Source organism: Vigna radiata, chromosome 3 (assembly GCF_000741045.1).
Source record: "Vigna radiata var. radiata cultivar VC1973A chromosome 3, Vradiata_ver6, whole genome shotgun sequence".
Lineage (NCBI taxonomy): Eukaryota > Viridiplantae > Streptophyta > Magnoliopsida > Fabales > Fabaceae > Vigna > Vigna radiata.
This window is the reverse complement of record NC_028353.1, coordinates 7979968-7998369: the sequence shown is the minus strand read 5'-3', so window position 1 is coordinate 7998369 and position 18402 is coordinate 7979968. Positions and strand designations below refer to the sequence as shown.

Sequence of the window (18402 nt, the reverse complement as noted above, 5' to 3'; positions counted from 1 at the left end):
TTGAACCTAGAAAATTATGCCGAGTTAAATTGTCAGTTATAAGGGGAGTATCGATTTCTCAAAAACAAAGATAACTTATTTAATAGGTTAATTATAGAATTTATGAATAGTTAAAAAAAAATCCAACAAAACTATTAATAATATTTCACACAAATATTCACTTGTAATACTTGAAGATAAGATAAATACAAATTATTTTGGATGGAGGGTCAAACGTCTACTTTAAAAAATTCTCTTGTTGTGTACTCAAATGAAATCATTTATGTGTTCGGATAATCTTTTCATCAAATGATTGATAATACTTGCTAAAGGTGTTTTAATACTAAATTCAACTCATGTTTGATCGGTAAAATAGTTGATATTATAATAAAAGTTTCAATAATCATACATTTGATTTATATTTATAGTTTTTGGGCTTTCGATCAACCTAATTAGTGTCCAATTCCTTTTAAACATGATCACTGACTTGTTTAGACTAACTTATTATATTCGTGACCGACGAGTTTACTCCATCTGAATGATCGATTAGGCTATTGCATTCGTTGTGAACCGGTCAATATATATAATACACAAATTAAATATTAATAATATTAATTGAGTTTCAAAGATAAAAAAACAATTGACTATGACTTATAAAATACATTTCAAACTCAATCAATTTAAAATGCTCCAGCCAGGAATGGTAGTACATAAGTTTGACTATGTAAGTTTGTACCTTTTTGTTAAATTTAGTGTACTACTCTAGCTGCCTAATAATTTATGGCTTTTTAGGCTAACCTCCAACCAAAATGAGTTAGTCCTTATAAATTGGTGTCTCTGTCAAGCTGAGCTTGAAGTTTCTTTTATCTTGTATTGTTGGATTGATAATTCATGAGCCCTCAACGACAAGAAAAATAATACAAATGACAAGTTTACAACTTGGGATGAACAACCTTCATGAGCACTCAGTGAATAACTTAGGTGTGAAAACTTACATATCACATGCCTCATATGTTTCAAGAGAAAAAAATAGTGAAATCAAATACAAAAAGTAACTTTGAAAAGTTGAGACTAATGCTCACCCAATTGTTTAAACTCATCATCGCCTTTTGGTAAGGATTTTTAGCAATAAGGAAAGTAATTGAGTAATAAAGAAAGTAATTGAACAAGTTAAAATATTTAAACTGTTAATTTGTGAAATCTTCCATTTAAAGTCAGGGTTCGGTTGTTATCCGAGTTATTTTTTTCAAAGATAAAAAGATACAAAGTAATATAAAGTAATTGTACTTTGTTTGAGTCTTAGTATACGAATACAATAAACATATTCAGAACAACAATGTATGATGCTTGTGCATAACATACCTTGGGTTGGATATGAGGAAAATAAAAATGAGCTCTCACTTTAGGAATTATAAATATACTTTGAAATAAAATGCACGATTCTCGTCAACAAAAAATAACGAGCCATCATTATAAGAATTGATAAATATACTTTGAAACGTACCTATTTGTTTAGATTTTGTATAATTTTATTGCTACATCTTTCTTAAGAAGAAAAATAGAGAAATACTTGAAATTTTGATTTTTCACTTGTATAGAAAAATATCATAGATATCCTAAGGCAAAGGGACATAGCCTCTAATCGAGCAAAGTTTTGATCATGAGAATTTTTAATAAGTAAACTTTAAGCATAATTCAATCTTACAAAACTAGTTTGAAAGTGAGGTTTACACCTCACTTATATACTATAAATTGACTTTATATCTAGTCGATGTGAGACTTTCAACAAAAATTAATAATCAACTAGTTTTTGAATACGAAGATGATGTTGGTTATTAGTCGAGTGGAGTTGAGATCAAGTTTTCCTGATAATTTACAATGGATACCAATTGTTCTGAAAAAAAAAACCTAAGTATTTTTTTGGTTTAATAGGTTCGGAGGTCCCTATATTTGGGTATTTGTTTCAATTGGGTCCTCCAATTTTGAAAGTGATCAATTAGGTCCCTAATTTTGTCAATTTGAATCAATAAAAGTTAAATGCAGTTAACGTGAAGTTTTTGAACATGTGGCACGTTGACGCTTCCAGGTGGCACCGTTTCAAGTGCATAGGTGGATTATAAAAGGGTGAAATCCCTTTTAATTTAGGGATTTCACCTTCAAATACACACTTTTAATTTAGGATTTCACCCTTTTATAATCCACTTATGCATTTGAAACGATGCCACCTAGAAGCGTCAGCATATCACATGTTCAAAAACTTCAGGACGTTAACTGCATTTAACAGAAAGGCTATTATTGATTCAAATTGACAAAATTAGGGACCTAATTGATCACTTCAAAAATTGGAGGACCCAATTGAAATAAACCTCCAAATATAGGGACCTCCGAACCTATTAAACCTATTTTTTTCTAAGAAAAATAAAAAGTACCCTCTTGACTTAAAGTAAAATCAATATCTCTCGAAACAAAATAATTTCATTATTTCACTGTGAGAATTAGTGTTTTATCTATAGATAAAATAATTATAAATCATTTTATTTTTGAAAAAAAAAAGATAATATTTCAGTTAGAAATGATAATAACTAAAATAAAGATTACAAATATAATAACTTTCTAAAATCAAAATCAAAATAAATATCATAGCCATCTATTAAATATACCTTTTTGTTAATAAAATTTAAACTAAATACAAGATGAATTTAAGTCTAATTTCTAGATTCATAGATTTTAACGGTTAATATCCATCTTCAAGGTGAAAAATATATTTATCAAAAAAGAAACTAATACACTACTGTAATTACTTTTTTACTTATGATTGAAAAGATAATACATAATTCACCTTCTTTCAAATCTCGGTTGCCACCCGAACAGTTTAATCATTGGGATCCCAAGGGATAAGTGTCTATGTTTGCAATAAAAACTGAAAAACTTAGTAACAGAGAATACATAAACCCACATAAGCGAGGAAAAGAGAAAAGGGTTCAAATCAAATTTACTCTTGACATAGAATTTTAAAAAAATATACTATGATCAATCACAAAAAACTTGTATGTTTTCATTATAACAACATGGCATAGTAACTCATAATGTTTCTCAATAAATATTAATATTATTAAATATTTCCATAAAAAACTATATAAGGCAGAACATACACTCCTTTATGAACTTTTTAAATCACTTTCGGGTCCAAGCAGCGTTCATCTTCTAAACATTAGATTTTTATAAACTCGCATTCTGTTGATTCGAGCATTATTAGATTTAAAGTTTCTAAAATACGTTTGATGGTTAAATAAACATAATCGAAACAGAAATCTTCAATAAAAATATTAGTTAAATTATTTGATGAATATTAATCACCAAGAAAAGCACTCTTAAAATCTATAACATGATAAACGATCACCTAAACAGTCCTTGTGTTATACCTTTGTATGATTCATTCAAAGGCAAAAAAAGCATTTAACAATGTTCTTTACCCAATACTATTGATTGATCTATCATGTGAATAATCAGGTTTCGTGTGATAGGTATTGCTCTTTTTGTTGTGCAATACTGCTTTCAGAAACAAAAAATTGAACCAAACAAACCTCAAACCTTTCTACAACTTGGCAGCTAAAATAATATTATGTGATTGAAAACTGGAGCATTAATTATACAAAGAAAATCAATTCTTAACTTGACCTAAATATAAGAACATTGATACATTTGACAGTGGTGTCATTCAATGAGATAGATTATCTATCCCAACCTGATGGCCTCCGCCTCTCTTTGGGTTTAGAACTGCAGCCAAAGAAAGGAAGAACATTAGCAACCAAATTATGTATTAAGATAAATATGCAACAAATACAGCTCCGAAGACTAACCTATTCATGCTCTTCTGACCAGAATTTACTCCAGAACCTTGAGTGCTGGAATTTACCACGGACGAAGCAGGACTGGGTGAAGTAGTGTGCTGGTACGTATTCACGTCACCACCAATTGATCCACCAGATACAAAACCAGGGAGTGCCGGTCTCTTATTAGCAGCCATGCTTGTATTGTTACCGAATCCTTGATTCTGAGAGTTCGATGAAGCAGCAACAAAGTTGTTCCTAAATTGTGACATCATTCCAGTCCGCAGAGAATTTACGGCGGCAGATCGAGTAGGAACTGGGTTAGATGGTGCGTTGTTAGATTCGGGATTATATCCAATGCCCAAGCCAAAATCCACTCCACGCACACCACGGCGACCTCCGCCACCACCTCTACCTCTGCCTTTTTTCCCACCTGTACAGTACACATCGTAAGATATTAGATTTAATTGCTTGCAAAATAATATCGCTGAGTTTTTTTAGCTGAGCAAATTACTATTTCATTTCTCATAATAACGCAAGTTGCATTTCATACCTCCTTTTCTTGCATCACGTTTCGACCTGAATCTCCCATCCTATTGAATTACAAGACAAATGTCATTAAATAAATTCAAGAGCTATACATGGGAATTGAACCCCTTTTTATTTTAGACCATCTTAAAATATCAAAAGGCAAGTTTTTGGAAACATAAATATCACAACAACAATATAAGCAAGATAAATGAAGTAACTCAATTTTATTAATCAACTCATCAACACAAAGCCTTACCCGTTTATTTTTTTACAAAAAAACACTTTTCATATATAAAAGTAACTCGATTATTTTAAAACCAATAGCAAAAAATGAGCTAATTTCGAAGATTCAAATACAAGAAAAATTATCATGTTTTATTTTTTAGAGAATATAAATGGGGGAAGATCTTAAGAGGACTTCAATAATAGAAAATTGAAAGTAGAAAACAAAAACAAGTTAAGGAGATTCTAAGTTTTTAAGTTTAAAAATTAGCAATGAGATATGACATTTGCAAACAATTTTAAGAATATTTTTTTCTTGTTTTGAAAATCAGAAAAGAGTTTTCAAAATTAGGAAACAAACAGTCCATTGGCATCTGATGTACTCAGTATCTTAAACCATCTCAACTGGCACTAATTCGCTCATACAACTCTGCTTAAAACTTATTACTAATTAAATTATTGCCACGAAAATAGCATTATTATGTTGATATTTATAACAAACCAACAAAACCTACAAAAGTATCATGCGAGGACGAAACAAGATTCTAAAAAACCCACAGTTGCATGAACCAGAAATGACCAAAGATAAGAGACTCCACAAGCATTAAACAAGTTAAAATGCTCGATAAAGATTGATGAATAGAATAATATAATCGAAGGAGTTGTTACCTTCATCGCAAGATCCATCAACTCCACGGACACATTCTGACCAGCAGCAACTAAGCTATTGACCAATTCACCAGCAAATCGTGCTTCTTTCTGAGTTATAAGAGTGTACGCAACCCCATCCTTGTCACCAGCACGACCTGTTCTTCCAATGCGATGAACATGCATGTCCATATCCTTTGCAATATCAAAGTTTACCACTGACTTAATTGACTTGATGTCAAGACCCCGGGCTGCAACATCAGTTGCAATGAGCACATGGTAGAGACCGGATTTAAACTTCTGCAAAATATCCATCCGAGAAGCTTGATCTTTATCACCATGCAGGGCAGCAACTTTAAAGCCTCTTTGAGCCAACTGCGATTCTATTTCATCCACAGTGGCCTTCTTTGAAGCAAAAACTAGAGTATCACCTTGATCAATCATTTCAGGTAGCTTTTCCAGAAGCCAAGGCAACTTTTCAGTATCAGAAGGAATCACACAAACAACTTGAGTAATATCTTCATTTGCCATCCCCACCTCTCCAACAGTTACTCTGATAGGATCGGTAAGGATTTCCCTGGCCAACTTTTCAACTTTACGAGGCATTGTTGCAGAAAAGAGTAATGTTTGACGGTCTGGCCTAATCTGCCCAACAATGGACCTTACTTGAGGTTCAAACCCCAGATCAAACATTCGATCCGCCTCATCAAGCACCAGGTAAGTTGCTCTCGTCATTGTCAATGCCTTCATTTTCAGCATGTCTATCAATCTGCCAGGGGTAGCAACAACTATCTCACATCCAGCTTTGAGTTCTTTGAACTGTTCAAGTTTTGACATTCCACCATAGACAGCAGATACACGTACCCCATACGCTTTTGCGAATTTCTTGGCCTCCAGGTATATCTGATGAGCCAATTCTCGGGTAGGTGCACATATCACCCCTATAGGCCCCTCTTCCTTCTCAAGCTCAGGCTGATCCATGATATGCACAATCATAGGAAGCACAAAAGAAGCCGTTTTACCAGAACCAGTTTTAGCTATACCAATAATATCCCTGCCGGAAAGCACAACCGGCAAAGCCTGACATTGTATAGATGTCGGCTTCTCATACCCTTGTTTTTTTATAGCATTCATAATCTGAGACGGAAATCCACAGTCCTCAAAAGCCTTTATTGGCTTGGGAACATCAAAACCAGATACCCGAATAGCCAAACTCTTCCGGTATTCGCTTACGTCCTGCTCACTCATACCTGGAGTTAAATAAAATAATTTATAACAGAGGCATTCCATGGCCAAAATGAAAAATGAACGAACAGCCAATGATTAAGCTGCATTGGTGTGAACGTTTGCAAAATTTGACTCAAAAGTGATCTGAATTGAGTTTCAATATTTTCATTCTAAATGTAAGTTATTAGTAAATTCAGTATAAAAGGCTACCAAAAGTTGTTTTCATTCTAAATCAATTCTGGACTCGATCAATTTCTCCGTTTATAACCAAACATGTGAATATTTACTTAAAATCACGCTGGCTAGTGTTTCAATATGAATCGAAACACGCCCAAATATAATTTCGGGATTATAGTGAAAGTACCTGATATTGAAGGTGTCTCCTCATAAAAATCCTTATTGAAGGGTTCGTAGTCAATGGAAGAGTGATCGAGAGCAGGAATGGGCTCAATTTTCTTCTTGTCAATAATAATAGGGTTATCGTCGGAATCATACTCGATCATACCAGCGTCCACGGCTTTGGCAGCAGCATAAACCTCCTCATCAGAATCGTACCCAGCGTGCAGCGCCTCGGAAGCGAGAGTCAGCCCTAAATCCTTCTTTGCCTTCAGAAAGCTCTCCATGGGGTCGTCGTCGTCGTCCCGGTACCGGTCCTCAGCCTTCTCCTTCGGCTTGGGTGGCGGCGCCGCCTTCATCTCCTCGTGAATCCCCTCCATGAAGGCGTCGAGAGGGTCAATTTCGTCGTCATCGTTGCTGTTCTTGTTCCCTTCGTCGTTGTTGTTGTCGGCGTAGTCAATGTTGTCGAGGTCGGTGTCCTCGTAGTTGTCGTGGCCGTGACGGGAGGAAGGAGGGACGTAGAGTCGCTGAGGAGCCTGGGATCTCTCGAAGCTGTAGGTCGATTGGCGGTTTATGCCGAAGCCTTCGAATCCGAACTTCCTCTTCGACATGGTGGGGAAGAGGAAACCCTAGCTGGTGAGGGAAAGTGGAAGAAAGAATTTGGGATCAGGAGAAGAGGGGTGAGTGAGTTCTGGGTAGTGAATTTGGCGCTTCGGCGAGTGGGACGTTGCAACCAGTGAATTTAGACACCACCGTGGTCGATTTCTGGTTAAAGGAAGAAGGGATGACGACGGACCTAAAGATATGGGTAAACGGGTGCCCGAACCGAGGAAGCCCATTAATTTGGGAAGTATGCAACTGGATCATCTCAAGGGAAACAGTTTCTTCCTACACCTTCATAATTTGAATCCGCACCCCCATAAACTTTAAAATTTTAAATTCGTCATCTAGTTTAGATTTTCATTTTCAATTCTTCGTCTTTTAATGATGTTCTAAAATGTATATAATTCCAAAATATAAACTTATATTTATATTTTAGATTTTATAGTTTGGAATTAAAAAAATTATATTACAAACTATATTTAGGAATACAACATTTATTTTACAAAATGTATTTTTTAATAAATATAAATAATAATGAGAGTGAAAACAGTTAAATTTTTTTTTTTTTTTTTATCTTTTCAATGTCTAAAGTGTTTCGGCTGTGGGTCTGAAACAAAAAATTAAGAAATAAAACAGGAGCTAGGGATGAGTGTTAATGTTAATTTTAAGCTTGTTCAGTTTAAGATAATATTTCGGATCAACCAATCTAAAAGCATAAAATTTGGGTGATGTTATGAATTAGTGTTAATGTTAATTTTAAGCTTGTTCAATTTAAAGTTGATATGCCATATAAATCAATTAAAGTTATGATGCATGATTTTGACTAGTCTCTCTATAATAGTAGTTATGAGACTATTTAAAAACTTATCGATTCCTTTACCTATAAATTTACAATTAAATGTTTTAATTTGAAAATTTTGTAATTGTATGACCAATTTTAAGGTTTAATTTAGTATTTAAGTTTAAAGAAAGAGTGGAACCTTTGGTCGATTGAATTTAATAGGTTTTATAGCCAGTGATATTACCTATTAATATTTGTTTGATAAAATTTGCATTTTAAATTGGGTGAAATATTGTTGTATTTTAAAATTTAAGAAATTTAATTGAATATTTCATTAATAATTGGACTAAATTGAAAAACAAATAAACAAAAAATAAAAAGCAAAAGTCACTAAACTAATTTTTAATAAAAAAACTAGGGAAAAGAACCCTAATTGTGAATAACTTTCTGATCCAGTAAAGGATGAGAAGTAAAAAGTTGGAGACACGAACTGTTTTATACATAAATAAAATACTTAATACTGTTAGTTAAATTGAAATTAGGAAAACAAATAAAATAAACTGCATAAAATTAGCTACGTGCAAGAAAAAAAATCAAGGACAATTGCAAACCTATTTACACATGAAAATTAACAAAAATATTTGGTTGAAGAAAATGGAGAAGAAATTAGAAGAAAAGTAAAAATTGAAAAAACTAGTTAAGAAATAGTATTTTTTTCTTAAAAAAAAAAAATTGTTTTCACCCAAGACACCATTTTATTTTCATTTCCCTTTAAGAGTAATCATGCTCAAATGAAGACTTTAGTTATTTCCATTGAAAACCTCGTTTTGCAAGAAAAATATTTACTTTTGTTTTATTTATTTTGACAAAATACAAATCTGTTCATAACAATTGAACTTGAAGAGATTATATAGTTCAACCATACCACTTCAAATAAAGTTTGGAAACATGGTAAAAACTCGCCTAAACTTATTTTCGCCTAACTTAGGTTCACCTAACGTAGGTTGGTTAAACCAAGAATTGGAGAAGAAACATGAATTTTATGACATTCCTCTTACTTTATGCCATAATTTCTTTCATTATTTGCTCTCTTTTTTCTGTTATCAAGATGCCTATTTCTTGTATTGTTACTTAATCCAATCCCTTTGCTTTATTAAGTTCGGGTATGACCCATAGCCTCTCATGCCAAGACCTAAAAAATTAACAGAAAATAAATAAAAACATAATAAAGTTGCATTACAACTATTAGTATATTTATAGAAACTACAAATAATAACGTTGAAACTTCCTAACGGAATCACCACCGACACTGCATTGTATTACACTCTCTATGACTGTGTTCTATTAATAGTTATGTTTTAAATTAAAAATAATATTGTGATTTAAAACACATATATCATTTATTTAGTTTTTAAATAAAAAATATATAATGGTCACAAATCTCCGTTTGACGTGTGTTATTAGTCAAACCCCCACTGAAACACCTCACCAACCGCAACACGACTAACAAAATAAACACATAAGGCGAGGCGCGCCATCACCCGTTGTCTCTCTCGTAGTCGTAGCTTCTTTTTTGGGCCCTTACCGTTTCTTTGTTCTTTTCTGTTAATCAGGCACCTTTGGGTCCCGCATTTAAAAATCCCTCCCAACGGAACCCGAAACACCAGAAAACAAAAATAAAAAACCATTGCAACCCAATTCATTTATTTATATCAGAAAAGAAATCCACTTTCTGCACTGACTCACTGAAAAACGCCATTTCCGCTCGAAATCACGTTTCTCCGATTTGACTCCGCTATGACGAGTTTGACTCGGAGTTCACTATCTCAATCCGTAGCCATATCACTGATTTCAGGTTTCCGATCCACCTTCGCTTTCATTTGCCGACGGTCCTTGCTCCTAGATCTGAGCCGTTTGTGCAATTAACGGTGACGGTCATGTCAATAGGTAATCGCCTATTCTGCGTTCTTCCTTTGTTTAATTAATGTTTTCTGTTAGTTTGTTCGTAGTATATGCATTGGAAAACGCGAGGTACTGGAATCGGAGTTTTGCTTGAGTGTTTTTTTTGTTCTAGTAACTAAGAAACCTAATGGAGTTACAATTTGAAGTTTCACGTGTGGTATCATTTTCTCCTAGAACTGCTGCTCAATCATTAAGTGGTGTTGTGCATTTAACTGTAAATTGCGGCATGTAGAGTGTATAAGTTGTTTGGATCTGTGGTCAGCGTACCTAGAGCTTGCTCTGTAGTTGATCTGGTGAAATTTGTTGACCTGGTGTAGAATGTTGATGAAGGGTTCAAACTGCGGCCAATTATTGGTTGCAATCCTTGATGTTACGGGAAATTGCAGACAATGCTGCCAAAAATCTTTAAAACCTTGTTAATGATGTTGCACTGAGTTACTGTGATCGAACCTTGCATGTTGCCTCCATAGCCATGACTCTCCTGTGATTATTATTTTTGGATGTTGCCTTCATGGAGGCTAAGTTTTTTGAGTCTTAAATTAAAGTAGTTATAAATTTTTTATTAAGACGAGTAGAAAGATTACATGTCGATATCTTATTTCACTCTGTTTCTTTCATTTTGAAAAGCTATTTGAATCATAAAATATAAATTCATTGAAAGTATTGCTTTCGTCGAAAATTTAATCCTCCGTCGCCCGAAGGCCACTTGAAGGAACATATTGCCAAACCTGGTCAGGTTATTTTTGTATGAACACGACAGAAACCTGTTGAAACTTCGAAACACAATCCTGATGTTAAATGAAAATACTCATTACGAAGGTTTGATTATTGTCACTGATTTCTCTTGAGAAACAATCATAATTCAGTTTAGGCTGTTTTGCAGAAGCGATTCATTTTCTTGTTTTTGCATTTTAGTGTTAGTTAAGTATCCTTTATAGTTGATTTTGACCTTTTACTAATAATGTAGGTATGCTAAAAAGGTTTCAAGGCTTGCTGCTGAAATGGATGCTTATATTATCTTGCCTGGCATTTATGATTGTGGCTGGTGAAAATGATAAAACAGTGGAGCCTTTGGCCTTTGCTGTTGTTCACGATCTACCTATACCAGCAAGTCTCCATTTGTCAAAGCATGTGCTTTCTCAAGGTGCGCCAATTGAAGCATCGTCACCAGTCAGTCCACCCTCATATGGTCCTTTCTCAAGTACTGGCCAGTCCCCTAAAAGTTCACATTTATCTATACCATTCAAAATGAAGAGTGAAATGAAAGATCCAATTCCTGGCTTTAAATATATTGCTCCTGCAGCTGCAGGCCCTTCTGCTTCAACTCAGCCACCATTGTCTCCTTATGTATCCAGTATGTCATCACTTTTTCTTCTCACAGATAGATAGTTGTTTTGTTTTTTTAAAAAAATTGTAATAGTTTTCTCTTAAATGCTTTTGTTTCATTTTTTTAAAAGCGAGCCTACCTTAAAATATTTGGCATGCCCTTGTATAGCAAATTAATTTTGAATATAAACATTACTTTATATTTCATGTTTTTTTTTTTTTAACTTTAGAACCTTGAAACTGATAATGACATGGTTGCTAATTTTTATTCTGCCAGATTGTTGTAAACAAGACATGGTGCTGAAAAGAGCCAGTAAGAGTTGCCACTGTGCATATCCCATAAAGCTAGACCTTTTTCTTTCGAATGTCTCTCAAAGTCCTAGTTGGAATGATTTTCTTAATGAATTAGCTGTCCAGCTTGGGTTGCGAAATACCCAGATTGAACTGATAAACTTTTATGTTCTCAGTGTATCAACATTAAATATATCAATGAATATTACTCCACATAAAGGCATCAGTTTCTCTGCCAGTGAAGTTTCTAAAATAAACTCTTCGCTTTCAATGCATAAGGTTAAACTAGACCCTCGATTAGTGGGTGGATACCAACTTCTCAATATAACTTGGTTTGAACCACCAGCGCCTTCACAAGGTAATTGAGCCTTTGTATTTAATTATGTCATTGATAATGAGTGGTGCTTTGATGTTCTTGATCACTGGAAGTAACCAGGAGATTATTATTGTATAGATAACCTAGTGCATTGTCTATATCTGTCTTTAATATAGATAACAAATGGGAGAAGCATATAGATCTTATTGCTACAGCTTTATTCATCTGTGTTTTGTTTTCATTTCACTATTTCTGCCGAACTGATAAAGAGAATAGGAAGTTATGTTTATGCTAAAGAGGTCTTTTTCATTACATCATGCCATTTGCTAGCCTTTCAGATATTCTTCATAGAGTGTATTTTATCAGTGAACAACAGACAATGTTTATGCTTATGATACTTTTTTGCTGCTTTGTTGATTGTGAAATGTGTATAGAAGGTTGAGCTTTACTTACGGTGAAAGGGTCTAGTCTTTACTCTTGACATCTGATGAGTGTTATCTACACAATTCTTCGTAGATTTTATATTCTTAGAGTAAACAACAGACAATGATAATCCTTATGAAAGTATTTTTTTTGCTGCTTTGTGATCGTTAATGTTATGAATGTTACTAGAGACGTGCTGTACGTAACCACTATTTATGCATTTTATCAATCAATAATTGTCTATTTACATACACAGTTTGAATCTGATGTTTACATAGATATCAAAGCCTCGGTCTTTATCTAATTTATCGCCAGACCATTTTTTCTACTGCTATTGAACTATGAGAGTGGAGAAAGTGTCCCCTGTATATAATAACGTGTCTTTCTCTGTTTCAGCTCCTAGGTTAGCTGCATCACCTGTGAAAACCCCTTCGTATCATTCACCTACCGCTGTATCATCATCTGGTTCTTCAGGACGGCATTCAAATCTGTTTATTATTCTTGGAATTATTATTGGCATAATCTTTATTGGTATCATATCTGTCCTTATATTCTGTTTATGTACATTCCTGCCCAAAGCAAACGCTCCTCCTGGGGAAACTGGTAAATATCTACAAATTTAGCTTTTTCTATAACTTATTTTGGATTCCATTTAAAGGCATGAATCATTTTATTCATCCCATATTTTGCATAATTTGGAAATATCAGGGTCTATATATAGACCCTTTCAATATTTCATATTAAAATGATAACTCTAACTTATGTATAATATGTGCAGTATAAAATTCACAAAATTAAATATGTATAAGTTTGACAAATAACCTACTGGTTCAACTATCAGCCAACGGATCCTGCACCTTACCGAATTTTCTTTAGGATTGCATGTAGGATGCTGTTACTTTTTAAACAATAAGGTAGAACATAATATGTTTGAGAGGCTCCAAATGCTTTATTTATGAAGAAAGGACACGCTGTTGAAATTTGTATGGGATTGGCATTAATAGTGGTAGAAATAATTGTAGATATAGTTTAAAATTTGTTTCCATTTGTCCCTGCTACTAATGTTTTCTCTCATGCAGAAAAGCCAAGGATAGAGAGTACAGTTTCAGCTGTGGGTTCTCTTCCTCACCCAAGCAGTACACGCTTTATTGCTTATGAAGAGCTTAAAGAAGCAACAAACAACTTTGAAACAGCGAGCGTACTTGGAGAAGGAGGGTTTGGAAGAGTTTTTAAAGGTGTCTTGAATGATGGTACTCCTGTTGCAATTAAGAGGCTTACAAGTGGAGGGCAACAGGGTGACAAAGAGTTTTTGGTGGAAGTCGAGATGCTTAGCCGCTTGCATCATCGTAACCTTGTAAAACTAGTGGGATACTTCAGTAATCGTGATTCATCACAAAATTTACTTTGCTATGAGCTTGTTCCCAATGGAAGTTTGGAGGCTTGGCTTCATGGTAATGTAGTTTTTCAAATCACGGTTCAGCTTTTAGCATCGAATGTTATATGCTTTCTTTGTTCTATTGTTGACTTATTTTATCTGCTTTAGTTTTTCTAAACATGTTTATTCCCTTGAACTGAAATTAGCCTTCATTGTTTCTATCAGGTCCCTTGGGAATTAATTGTCCTTTGGATTGGGACACCAGAATGAAAATTGCGCTTGATGCTGCAAGGGGGCTTTCATACCTGCACGAAGACTCACAGCCATGTGTAATACATAGAGACTTCAAGGCATCCAACATATTGCTAGAGAACAACTTTCACGCCAAGGTTGCAGATTTTGGTCTTGCTAAGCAAGCACCTGAAGGCAGATCAAATTATTTGTCTACTCGTGTCATGGGGACATTTGGGTTAGCCTTGATATATATATATATATATATATATATATATATATATANTATATATATATATATATATATATATTTTTTTTTTAATTTTTTTTTTCAGATTAGTTTTACCGTATAATTTATTTTTTTAAGATTTAATGAATAATTTATGTGTAGGTACGTAGCTCCTGAGTATGCCATGACTGGACACCTACTTGTTAAAAGTGATGTTTATAGCTATGGCGTTGTCTTACTGGAACTGCTTACCGGTAGGAAGCCTGTGGATATGTCACAGCCAACTGGGCAAGAGAACCTTGTTACTTGGGTTAGTTCCACACCTTTCTCAATCCCATTATTTATTTGAAGTTCAGATCTTCTTCTCATATCTTCTGCAGACTTGGAAATATTGAAAATTTAATTTGTTAAATCTATACTCTGAAACTTTTACACTGGGTAGTAAAGTCCATTTTTCCTTTCAGGCTAGGCCAATCCTTAGAGATAAGGATAGGTTGGAAGAGATTGTTGATCCAAGTCTCGGGGGAAAGTATCCTAAAGAAGATTTTGTACGTGTTTGCACTATTGCTGCAGCCTGTGTTGCTCCCGAAGCAAACCAGCGACCCACAATGGGTGAAGTGGTGCAGTCACTTAAAATGGTGCAGCGCGTCACAGAATACCATGATTCGCTGTTGGCCTCATCCAATACTCGAGCCAACCTGAGACAGTCCTCTAGCACTTTTGAATTTGATGGAACATCTTCTGTATTCTCTTCGGGTCCATACTCTGGCATAAGTGCCTTTGAAAACGACAACATTTCAAGGACTGTGGTTTTCTCTGAAGATCTTTGTGAAGGACGATAAATACTGAGAAAAGGCCAAAATGTTCGGTTTCCAATTTTTTTTCAGGCCTTCAAGCTTTCAATCAAAACTTTTTAACTTCATGATTTGGAGCACTTTCAATTCTACAGCTGGGTTTAAACCTTGAAAATTTTCAGGATTTAAGCATTTTGCTGGTAACATGATTGTAGTAACAAATATTCTAATTAGCAGATTAATTATTTAAAGATTTAGATAACAGCTTGTATAAATAGAACAAAATTTGCCAAGTAGCTCAGTTTTATTTATCTTTTGACCTGAAAATATGAATACTTGTATTCTTCAGTTTGTTACAGATTATTCATTGCATTCTTCCATACGCTGATTTAGCTTACGAATATTGGGTTGTCAAATGACAGTTTTGCTTTTGAAGGGTGTCAAGGTATCATTTGACCCTACCGGATATTTGCATGATTAACATTTAAAATTTGAAAATAATATTTTTTTTTTCATTCTCTCTAGAAGATTTTTTTTTTTTTTTACAATTATATAATATTAATAACATAATAAAATAATTATAATTAAATCATCATTATTTTCAATTGTGAATCAAGTGTTGTTTCTTTTATGGTGTTACTTGAAGATGATATTGGTACAAATTTGACTATTTTTTTAAGTAAAAGGTCAACCCCATCTTCAATATGAAAATGTTGTCCTATCTTTATGAGGAATGGATCCATATATCATTATCCAATCTTTTATTATTTCAAATATTAAATTACATAAGTTTTTTTACAAAAATGAAGATTATGAAAAATAATATTATTAAGCATTTAAAAGAATACGTTTTATTTTCTCTAATATCTAATGTAAATAAATAATCATATATAAGTATAAAATAAAAGTATTAAATAATAATTGAATAAATTTAAATAATTTAAAAGGGATAAAAATTATAACATGAGAATATTAGAAATCTTATAAATAAGTTATCAAATGAATTACCAAAAAAAGGTTAATATAAAATTTTTATATTACTTAATAAATTAAATGTGTTTTAATTAGTAATTTAAAAGAAAAACAAAATATATAAAAACTGATATATATAATTTTTGTTTTTTGATTTTATTTTTACTCTCCATCTTATAAAAGAAAAAAAAATCAGAAAATATTTCTATAATATATAGTTCATTTGAAAAAAAAATAATGTTCTGTTTAAAATATTTTCTTTAAAGAGGTATAATTTTGAACAAGAAAATCATATTTTTAATAAAATATTATATTAAAATAGTAATAATAAATATAAACAAAATATTATAATAAAATAGTAATTTGTGAAATTGTAAAGAGAAAAATGGCGTGTGAAAAGCATTTGACCCTAAGAAAAAATGCAAATAATCTCTATGTATATCAAGCCATATCAGACTTAGTGGCAAACTCAAAAACCTCAGCCTGCAATAGAATGGAGACATGAGAGATTGAAGAAAGGGTAAGTTTGGGGGCATAATCTATTTTTGAAAAATCAAAGTTCATTTTTCTATTATTATTTTATTGACAATGATACTGACACTATTTTTTTTTTTACACGTATGTGATATTATCATTCACTTTTTTTTCTTAAATACAGAAATTATTTTTTGTTAAACCATTTTATCCCAATAAAAAATTGTGAAATAATAATTAAACGGTTTCAAAGAATTTTTTATTTTACTTCTAATTTTATTAAATGAACTTAAGATGTGGAAAAGTATCATACTCTTAAAAAAAACACAAACGAACATTAATTTTCGCTATTTTTCATTATTGTTACGAAGTCAACTTGGAGTTTTTCTAATCAGGTGACGCTCCCTGAATTGCTCACTGCAAAGCAACAGAAACTGCGGCCAACGTGAAGCATCTAACGAGAACCACAACGAAACTCCGAAGAATTTGTTGACAGCAGTTAGCCGCATCCTATTTTCAGGCTTCACTCAATTATAAAGCTTCACCATTTCATTATCATTTCGTAGCAAGGTTACCCATTGTCTTGTCTCTGTTTTCATCACAAAAAACATTATATTCTCCAACCAAATAAGAGAGAAGCTCCGAGACAATGGGTTCCATTAAAAACCTTCTCATCACCATCGTGTCCCTGACTTCGCTTTTACAGTCCACCACCCACGCCTTCGTCCAATCTCCTTCTCCCTCCCCGTCTTCCTCCCAAACCCTCCTCGTAAACCCCAACAACATCCTCGGCGCACCATCCAACACAGTCGACAACCTCTTCAAACCCAGCCTCCACATCCTAGACTTCTGCCAAGACACAGAGAGCCCTGCGCTCTGCGTTGAAACTATTGCCCCATCCCTGGAAGGCACCTTCGACCCCATCAAGGCTCTCGAGACCGAAATGGAAGCCACATTTGCCCAAAGCAAGAAGGTCGCCAAGATCATCTCCGAGGCACTGAGAAACCCTAACACCGACCCAAGGGCACATGGCGCCCTCGCCATTTGCAAGTCTCAATACAGGAGCATTATGGAAACTGTGAACGATGCCGTGGAATTGTTGAACCAACAGAATGTGGTTGATGCTTATTACAAGTTCAGCTCCGTTCTCTCTGACCAAGCAACCTGTGAGGACGCGTTTGTGGAATCCCCCGGAGTTACCATTCCCTTCTCCGATGAATCTCACACTGTCTATCAGCTTGGTGGGAACTGCTTGGCCATCATGGAAGGGATGGTTAATAGTCGTAACCGTTTTATCTTGGTTTGATTATTGCGTGGGAGGAGAACAAGAAAGATGAACGTGGATGCATGCATGCATGAACGTCCAGTGATATCATATTTATATTAACTACTTGTGTTCGTTATCGTTTCGTTGCAAGGTTGTTTCGTGGTCACTGCTGTGATCGTGAAAAATCACACTGCAAGAGGGCTCAAGGGTTTTGAAATTTTGTAAGTTTTGAAAAACGATGATGGACTGATAGGGTTAAATCCATTTGAGTAGGTATGGTTGTATCATGAGGAGCTGCAATTCTGCAGTTTTATTTAATGATAATGTCGGAGGGCACGTCTTTTATTTTATGCATGGTTTTTTTAATTCTTTCACTTCAAACTTTATATTCATGATCTCAGATTTACCAAATCCATTAAAATACTGATATTTGCTTATTAGATTTTATTGTAATTAAAATAATAATAAAAACAAAGAGATAAAAATGACGATAAAGCAATTAAATAAAAATAAAATAAATGTAAGAGATAAAAATAAAATAAATAAAAAGATAGAAAGATAAAAAATAAAATATATGGTAAATGA

At 33.6% G+C, this 18402-nt stretch overlaps 3 protein-coding genes across 4 annotated transcripts; 2 read left to right on the top strand and 1 right to left on the bottom strand.

Annotated features, from left to right (window-relative positions):
- Positions 1-3434: 3434 nt before the first annotated feature.
- On the bottom strand, positions 3435-7551 carry LOC106757804 (DEAD-box ATP-dependent RNA helicase 24). The gene is made up of 5 exons (XM_014640603.2): positions 6802-7551; positions 5232-6460; positions 4363-4402; positions 3840-4242; positions 3435-3756 (listed from the first exon to the last, which is right to left on the bottom strand). Exons 1-5 carry the CDS (start codon positions 7382-7384, stop codon positions 3711-3713), a joined length of 2301 nt encoding a protein of 766 aa, XP_014496089.1. The 5' UTR covers positions 7385-7551; the 3' UTR covers positions 3435-3710.
- Positions 7552-9656: 2105 nt separating this feature from the next.
- On the top strand, positions 9657-15484 carry LOC106757866 (receptor-like serine/threonine-protein kinase ALE2). Of its 2 annotated transcripts, XM_014640700.2 has the most exons (9): positions 9657-10104; positions 11087-11320; positions 11423-11473; positions 11723-12094; positions 12872-13078; positions 13555-13926; positions 14076-14319; positions 14473-14620; positions 14775-15484. In XM_014640700.2, the coding sequence occupies exons 1-9, from the start codon at positions 10095-10097 to the stop codon at positions 15150-15152; spliced, it is 2016 nt and encodes a 671-aa protein (XP_014496186.1). In that variant the 5' UTR covers positions 9657-10094; the 3' UTR covers positions 15153-15484. The 2 variants fall into 2 exon arrangements, with proteins under 2 accessions (XP_014496186.1, XP_014496184.1); XM_014640698.2 differs by having other exon boundaries at positions 9658-10104; positions 11087-11473.
- Positions 15485-17121: 1637 nt separating this feature from the next.
- LOC106756980 lies at positions 17122-18149 on the top strand. Its single transcript, XM_014639571.2, has one exon. The coding sequence runs from the start codon at positions 17200-17202 to the stop codon at positions 17854-17856; it is 657 nt and encodes a 218-aa protein (XP_014495057.1). The 5' UTR covers positions 17122-17199; the 3' UTR covers positions 17857-18149.
- The last annotated feature ends 253 nt before the right edge of the window (positions 18150-18402 follow it).

Excerpts from the sequence above, each read along its gene's own strand:
- LOC106757866 (XM_014640698.2), top strand. Across the intron at positions 13,079-13,554 it reads CGCTCCTCCTGGGGAAACTG|AAAAGCCAAGGATAGAGAGT; the intron begins GTAAATATCTAC and ends TCTCTCATGCAG. Across the intron at positions 14,320-14,472 it reads CGTGTCATGGGGACATTTGG|GTACGTAGCTCCTGAGTATG; the intron begins GTTAGCCTTGAT and ends ATTTATGTGTAG.
- LOC106757804 (XM_014640603.2), bottom strand. The coding sequence starts at position 7,384 with ATGTCGAAGAGGAAGTTCGGATTCGAAGGCTTCGGCATAAACCGCCAA. Across the intron at positions 6,461-6,801 it reads GGAGACACCTTCAATATCAG|GTATGAGTGAGCAGGACGTA; the intron begins GTACTTTCACTA and ends ATTTAACTCCAG. Across the intron at positions 3,757-3,839 it reads GGTCAGAAGAGCATGAATAG|TTCTAAACCCAAAGAGAGGC; the intron begins GTTAGTCTTCGG and ends CTTTGGCTGCAG.
- LOC106756980 (XM_014639571.2), top strand. The coding sequence starts at position 17,200 with ATGGGTTCCATTAAAAACCTTCTCATCACCATCGTGTCCCTGACTTCG.